General features: G+C 46.4%; 1 protein-coding gene and 1 pseudogene across 1 annotated transcript; both read left to right on the forward strand.

Annotated features, from left to right (window-relative positions):
* Positions 1-2,083: 2,083 nt before the first annotated feature.
* Positions 2,084-3,672, forward strand: LOC147426718 (peroxidase 21-like). The gene is made up of 4 exons (XM_086498296.1): positions 2,084-2,341; positions 2,508-2,696; positions 2,786-2,951; positions 3,050-3,672. Exons 1-4 carry the CDS (start codon positions 2,105-2,107, stop codon positions 3,448-3,450), a joined length of 993 nt encoding a protein of 330 aa, XP_086354422.1. The 5' UTR covers positions 2,084-2,104; the 3' UTR covers positions 3,451-3,672.
* Positions 3,673-5,172: 1,500 nt separating this feature from the next.
* Positions 5,173-5,592, forward strand: LOC147426719 (ruBisCO large subunit-binding protein subunit alpha pseudogene; annotated as a pseudogene).
* Positions 5,593-8,042: the final 2,450 nt, after the last annotated feature.

Below are 8,042 nucleotides of genomic sequence, written 5' to 3' on the forward strand. Positions count from 1 at the left end.
CTTGAGAGTCCAATTACAAAACTAGTGTTAATACCCTTTTCAATAGGTTAAGCCTTTGAACAAGGGGAGGAAATGGCACGAATGTGCCAAACTAGGGCATGTCGCAAAGGCTTCACCAAGAATCGTTGGGCTCATTGTGGCAAGACAAATCTATTTGAATTCAATGATTGAGCTCAAGATGGATGCATCATGCAAGATATCAAGAAGAGATAGAAGTGATTTTGAAGATGGCCAAGCATGAGGGCATGCAATACAATTATTTCATGCCGCATCACTGTACCCCTCATGAAATAAGGCTTTGCTACAACACCAATGTATCCTAGCATGGGAAAATATATGGAGATGTGTGATGTATATATTATACCATCCACATGCCCCTAAATTCAAAGAGGAGACCAACCCACCCTATCCCCTTACTACTGCAACCATAACAGCAATTTGGCATAGCTCCCACTCCTTGTAATGTGAGACAAGGTGCTAGAACATTGGTAAGAGTCTAGTCGTTTATGTACTACGCGTCTTCCAAGTTTGAGACCCTAAGCATCATAATGCTCGTCTCTTGATCACATCCAAGCTTGTTTCCTAGCTTAGATCATTTCCTACATACATTTTTCACTCCATGGATGTGGTGAACTCTTAAATTCCACCCTCATCTCCACAATATTTAAGCATTGAGTCACTAATGAGCTCAACAGAGAGCATGTGGCATGTTTCATTTGGCTCCCTAGGTCATATTTGACCTTTAACAACTATAATATCATTCATCTGGCTATCTATCTACGGGCCAATCTCTCTCTCTCTCTCTCTCTCTCTCTCTCTCTAGGACGAATCTTCTAACAATGGGAGGAAATGCCATGAATGTGGCAAACTAGGGCCTTTTGCAAAGGATTGCTTTAACAACAACCCTTGCGCTTGTTGCAAGACAAGTCATTCACCATCCAAACGTTGATCTTAGGATGGATGCAAGATATCAAGAAGAGTGAAGATGACATGCAATACACTTACTTTATGATGCATCACTAGACCCACACTAAAGGAGCCGACTTTGTGACAGTCATATCATGACGTGAGAAAACTACGGAAACTTGTGTTTTATATATTATACTGCCCACATTGTCCTTGAGTACGTTTTCTTTTCTAAGAGAGGGGACAAACTCACCCATACATGATTGTGCCTCTCCCCTTATTTGCAATTTGAACCATAAGCACCAATATGGCATATCCCCCACTCTTGGTAGTGTGAGACAAGACATTAGAGAGGTCGGGAAGATTGCCTCCATTTACACACTATGCCTCTTGCGAGTTTGAGAGTCTAAGCATCATGCCTTGGTTGAATGCTTATCTCATGATCACATCCAAACTTGGTTGCTTGCATACCTTTCTCTTTTCAAACACTTTGAAACTCCAATGCCACCCTCATGTCCACAACCTTGAAGCGTGCAGTCATTGATGAGTTCAACACAGAGCATGTGGCATGTTTCATTTGGCTCCATTGGTCATATTTGATTGTCAAGGACTATAAAATTATCCCTCAAGCTCTATGGGTCTCTCTCTCTCTCTCTCTCTCTCTCTCTCTCTCTCTCTCTCTCAAATTGAAAACACAATGTGCACGCATGCGCATTGCGCATGTCACACATGTCTTTGATTGGTATTGACTTATAAATAGGATGTGACAAAAAACCATGTTCTTCAAGAGGAATGAAAACAATCCAAGAGAGTTTAATAATGGAAAGAAAGGGATTGTGCAAAGGCCACCATTTCGGGTGGTCAATCAGCAAGCTCCATCCAAAAGTCCACCACAATACACCAAGTGCCGTGTGCACAATAGCGTTTAACATTTGAATGGGCCGGCAGTTTTCAAAGGAAGCAGCACAACATTTGCAAAGGTAATGGATAAGAGAGTGCAATATGATGCACATTCCAGTAAGTGGGCGGAAAAGGGAACTCTATGTCGATGCATGGCCAGCTTCCACTATAAATTAGCATTGCAAGTATAATGTATTTCCTCTGTGTGTGTGTGTGTGTGTGTGTGAGAGAGAGAGAGAGAGAGAGAGAGAGAGAGAGAGAGAGAGAGAGAGTCTATTAGTCTCTATGTGTGTTCACCATGTCTAGACTGATCTTTTTTTTTAGTGTGCTTTTCTTGGGCACCTTAATGCCTTTGAGTGTTTGTGTCAGCACTGAGGTGGATGATGTTTCGGAGGGGTTGAGCTATGGCTACTATGACGAGAGTTGCCCCCAAGCTGAAGAGACTGTGCGGCAGCAAGTTGAGCGAATTTACGGCATCCACGGCAACTCTGCGGTGTCGTTCACAAGGAATATCTTCCATGATTGTTCTGTTCAGGTTTTTCAAAGAAGCTTATATCTCTTGAACATCAGTTCTTGGGTTCCTGATTAGTCATTAGTTGAAGAGAGGATTGTGCACGCACAAAAATGTGTGCGTGTGTGTATGTGTGTGTGTGTGTGTGAGAGAGAGAGAGAGAGAGAGAGAGAGAGATGACGGTTGACAGGGATGTGACGGGTCCCTCCTGCTGGATTCCCTCCCGGGGCATGCGGGCGAAAAGGATTCGGATAAGAACTTTGGGATGCGGAACTACAAATATGTGAATCAGATGAAGGAGGCAGTGGAGCAAGTGTGCCCGGGTGTTGTTTCTTGCGCAGACATCCTAATTCTCTCTGGACGTGATGGCATCGCAATGGTACTAATATTGCATGTGCACCTCCACACACACACTGGCCTTTTGTCACCATGTTAACTTGGTCAATCTGTTTGTTTCCCCCATACTAGCTTGGAGGGCCTCATTTTCAAGTGAAGACTGGGAGGAAGGATACTCGGAATTTTAGCATGAATACCGCAGATAGCGAGCTTCTGCCGCATGATGCAGATGTGGACGCCTTCCTGAACAAGATGGCCAGCCTAAATCTTAACATTTCTCAAGCTGTTGCCCTAGCTGGTACGTGCAAATATACCTTACAATCCTTCTCTTATGCATGCTAATGGCCTGCTATCTAGTTACATCACCATCTACTAATGTTGCTAAGTATGTCAAAGGGGCGCATACGGTCGGCCGGACCCATTGCAAGCACCTAGTTGATAGGCTCTACCCAACAGTGGACCCCACATTGGATGCAGACTATTCTCTTTATCTGAAGAAGAGGTGCCCCACACCGACCCCGGACCCAAAGGCAGTTGAGTACTCAAGGAATGATCCCATCACGCCGATGAAATTCGACAATAACTACTACAAGAATGTGATGGAGAAGAAGGGGCTTTTGAGGCTGGATAATGAGCTTTACTTGGATGCAAGGACCAAGCCCTATGTGGAGATGATGGCCGAAGAGAATGACTACTTCTTTGAGCAATTTGTACAGGGCATCTCCATTTTATCTGAGCATAATGTACTTATCGGCTCACAAGGAGAAATCCGCAAGCACTGCCAATGGCTCGACTAGCTCGGTACACCAACATAACTTACGTATTGGCTAAATTTCCAGAAGCGCACACATACACACAAACACATGTATGTGCTTTACTGATATGAAGATAGACATATAACATACCTATAAGTATGCAACTATACAATTGAATACATACTGCATGTATACTCACACACAATCACAACAACTGTACTCTTTTGGCAGCATTGTCTGAAGACTACATGAAGTTGCACCACATTTGGCATACATGTCTACCGAAGTCTTTCTAAGCACGAAGATTTTTCCCAAAAGCCCCTGACTGACCACCTCCTTAAGAATTTGTTTGCTCATGTCAACTTCTTGCATAATGCCATATGCCTTTGAGATTCAAGCATAGATGATTGTGAAATCCCTCCCTTGACCTCCTCTGAAAACAGCCAGGATCTTTCCCACCCTTACCCTATTGGGCATATCTGCAGTAATCGCACTCCAAGAGACAACATCCCAAACGGGAAGATCATGTCATGCTTCATGAAAACACCGCGTGTTGAATAAAAGCCAAGCACAAATCTCCCCTACTGACAATCCTACCATGCATATTTCTTCCCCATGGAAACTTCTTACACAATGCCATATGCCTTCAAGGGGTAGGGAATGGACACTTAGTGTCCATTCCCGACCGTCAAGGGTCGCTGGGAGGCGGGCCAATTAGCTGATCTGATGCTGACGAAGGTTGTAGAGTTGCACACAGGTTCTCAACTGCTGCTAGGCTTGCGCAGGGTACAGTTCAGAGGACACCTGCAGCGTAGAGAAGATTACACATGCTGACGGGGCTTACTATCATTCGCGACCAGCTGATGATTAATTATGACTGCTGATGGGGCTCACAATCATTGGCAATGATTGAGAGGCTGCTGCTGGATTATTACGCCTGCTGACCTGTCGTCAATCTGTCGGCTGCAACAATGATTCCGCTCCAGAAAATACAGTTGATGAAGCGCTAGAATGCACTGCCCGCCGACCAGCGACCTTGACGGTGCCAGGAAAGTCGATTGCAATATCTGCCTTGCTTCACTACCTCTGTGAACACCCAGACTTTTGTTTTGGACAAGCCCTGCGGAGGTTGTGTGGGCTGGGAACCAAAGAAAACATGGCATCACCTACAGTTTTCAGATACATAGACAGGAAAAATACTTTCTTGGTTCAACTTCCGGACGTCCAGGCCTTCAAGCTCGCAATTCGCACAGGAAAGACGATAGAAGAAGAGAAAAGGATGGGCACGCACAGCATAGGGGGCCGATCCTCTGGCTCTCCGGGGAGATGAACCACTACGCCCGCATGCGTTCGTTACTTCGTTAGCGTAGTGTCCGTTTTCCTCTCCATGGCCCCTCAACAGCCCACGTGGCTCCAGCTAATGTCACTCAAAAGCTAAAAACGTGGACCTGTAAAGCTCTAAAAAAAACGTGGCTTAACTAAAAATAGCGGCTTTTGCAGTCGTTCTCTCTCTCTCTCTCTAGCGTTGATAGAAAATCCGTCTCTCTACGATGTTAAAATACTCTCCTTCTTCTTCTTCTTCTCTCTCCCTCTCCCTCTCTCCGTTGACAGAAATCTCCACCTGTCAAGGGCCGTGATGATATCAAAGCTGTGGCGACTATTTCTTCCTGTAATGATGTTGCCATAGGTACCATGATTGCTAATGCCATCGACAACTTTGGTCCAGATGGTGTGTTGTCAATTGAATCATCATCATCCTTTGAGATGACAATCACAGTCGAAGAAGGAATGGAGATCGACAGGGGGTATATCTCCCCTCAATTCGTGACTAACCAAGAAAAGCTCATTGTGGAACTTGATAATGCAAGAATCCTTGTCACTGATCAGAAATTAGCCACCATCAAAGACATTCTATCAGTTCTAGAGAAAGTTTCACAGCTGAACGCTCCTTTGGTGATTATTGCTGAGGATGTATCAGGAGAAGCTTTAGCAACTCTGGTGGTGAATAAGATGAGAGGAATCATGAAAGTGGCTGCTCTCAAAGCACCAGGATTTGGTGAGAGACGGAAAGCCTTACTGCAGGACATTGCCATCGTCACTGGTGCTGAGTTCATAGCCAGTGATCTTGGCTTGAAGCCTGAAAGTGTTATTGTTGAGCAGCTGGGGATTGCCCGGAAGGCTTGAGAAAGCACTAAGTGCTTGAGGAGCTCCCTGTCCGGAATGCCACCACTTCCAATGAACGTAATGATTCCAGAATGTGCACAATGAGAGCATGGCGAGTGTCCATGTGACTGTCCTCGTTTTTAATGTTTATCAGCTATGTGGGCAATCTCTTGGTCGATATGTATGCCAAATGTGGTGCGCTTGAGAGAGCACAAAAATTGCTTCAGGAGCTTCCTATCTGGAATGTCAGCATTGATTGCGGGATGTCGCAATAAGAGCAAGGCTAGAAAGCTCTTGGCTGTCTTCATTGGATGCAAAGCGAGGGCCTCTCTCAAGATGCAATCACATAAGCGTGCATCTTTAATGCATGTGGTTATACGTAAGATGCTGATATGGCTTAAAAATTAACTATGAAATTGTTAGTCAAGGGCTATTGCAAAAAATTTCCGTGCTTGGCAATGCCTTGGTCGATATGTATGCCAAATGTGCTACGGGAAAGCTGTAGGTTGTTTTCACCAGACGCAAAGCAAGTATATCTCTCCAAATTCATTCAAGGCATGTGGCTTTGCACAAGTGCTCGAGGAGCTTTGTGTCCTGAGTGTCGACTCTTAGAATGTGCTGATTCCATGATTTGCTCCACAAGGGCAGGGCCAGCAAGCTCTATTTTGTTTTCAACAGATGCGAAGCGAGGGTCTCTCTCCAGATGCAATCCCGTACACATGCTGACGGACGCAAAGCGGACCCCGAACCCCGACGGCCTCTAAAACGCCGGGGGCCGAATGGCTCGCCTCGAGCCTGCCACGGTAAAGCGAACAGGGGGCACCACCTAGCTTTGAGCGGCTAGGACGCAAAGCCCACGGTGATATGAACACCGCAAGCCTACACACGGAGAGAGAGAAAAGGAGAGAGAGAGAGAGAGAGAGAGAGAGAGAGAGAGAGAGAGAGAGAGAGAGAGAGAGAGAGAGAGAGAGAGAGAGAGAGAGAGAGAATACTTGCAATTGATGAAAACAACCTCGGGGGTGTGAGGGTGAGTTATTTCTGCAATATTTACAAGGTGGCATGCCGTGATGGTAGAGAGGTAGGGAGAGGAGATGGTGCAACCTACTTGGTGCGTTCTCTAGGGCGACTCAATGACGATGAATACTCATTGCCAAGAGCATGCATACGTGTGTGCATCGACCATTGGAGTCGAGAGGTGGATGTGGTTCCCTTCGCATGGTGCAATTTCCAAGGCAAACCCAACACACAAGACCCCCTCCCCGTGATGGTGATGGTGTCAATCCCTCCTACTACACCCTACCCAATACTTGGTTCCACATAAGTTGCCCCCCCCGATAGTGACCTCTCAGTGCCAATTTATAGGTGTTGGCTGCTTGGATTATGGTAATCCCAGTGTGGTTAGGGTAATATTAATTGGGGAGACAAAGCAAGTGGTGGGCCTGGTGTGGTTGACCCTTGCTTTGTTTTGGGAAAGGTTATTAAAAGATGGGAATCTCTAGGTGAGCCTTTGTCACCATCACCTAGAGAGAGGATATTTACAAAATGGAAATTTACAATGGCTCGGGTGAAAAATTGAAGATAATGGTAAAATAACATAAAAATTACTGGGATGGCGTCGTGGTTGCGTGTTTTTGGCGAATGGCGTGCTGTTGGTGCGTCGTTGTCGAGCGTACTTCTTTTCGGAGTCGGCCGGGGCATGCCTTCGGCGCATTTCTAATTTTTGTTGTTGGCGGCGCGTGCTTTGGATCCTTCTTCTTTTAGTTTGTTGATGTCGTAGCCTTTTCCTTCGTATTGCGATGCGGTGCATATATACGTGTGTGTATGTATTTGTGCATGAGGCGGGTGTGTGTGTGTGTGTGTTTTGTATAGGTATGTGTGTGCGAAAGCGTGCGTGGGAAGGAGGGCTATATATATATATATATATATTGTATATATATATAATTTTTTAATTTTTTTTTTTCTTTTGCGGATGGCCAGCGGCTTACTCTTCTGCGCAAGGCGGAAAGGGAGGGGGGGGGGGGGGTAGGATAGGGGGTGTGAGTGTGTGTGGGTGGGTGAGTGTGTGTGTGTGTGTGTGTGTGTGTGTGTGTGTGTGTGTGTGTGTATTTGCTGCTGCCCGCATGGCGTGTGTGTGTGTGTATCGAATGTAGCGCGCGGCGCACAGCGCATGGGGAGAGAGAGGAGAGGGGGGTGTTGTGGGGTGTGTGTGTGAGTGTGGGACTGCAGTGCTGCCCGAGAGAGAGAGAGAGAGAGAGAGAGAGAGAGAGAGAGAGAGAGAGAGAGAGAGAGAGAGAGAGAGCTTGGCGTGGCCGTGAGAGGGAGAATGAGGGAGAGGGGGAGGGGATAGGGGTGAGGGGATAAGAGATAGAGAGAGTGTGTGAGGGAGAGTGAGGGGAGAGGGGGAATGGCGGGGTATGGGAGATGTGTGGGTGAGAGGGAGAGGGGTGGGTGGGGGGGGGGGGGGGGGGGTG

Source organism: Adiantum capillus-veneris, chromosome 24 (assembly GCF_014529385.1).
Source record: "Adiantum capillus-veneris isolate H3 chromosome 24, ASM1452938v2, whole genome shotgun sequence".
Classification (NCBI taxonomy): Eukaryota; Viridiplantae; Streptophyta; class Polypodiopsida; order Polypodiales; family Pteridaceae; genus Adiantum; species Adiantum capillus-veneris.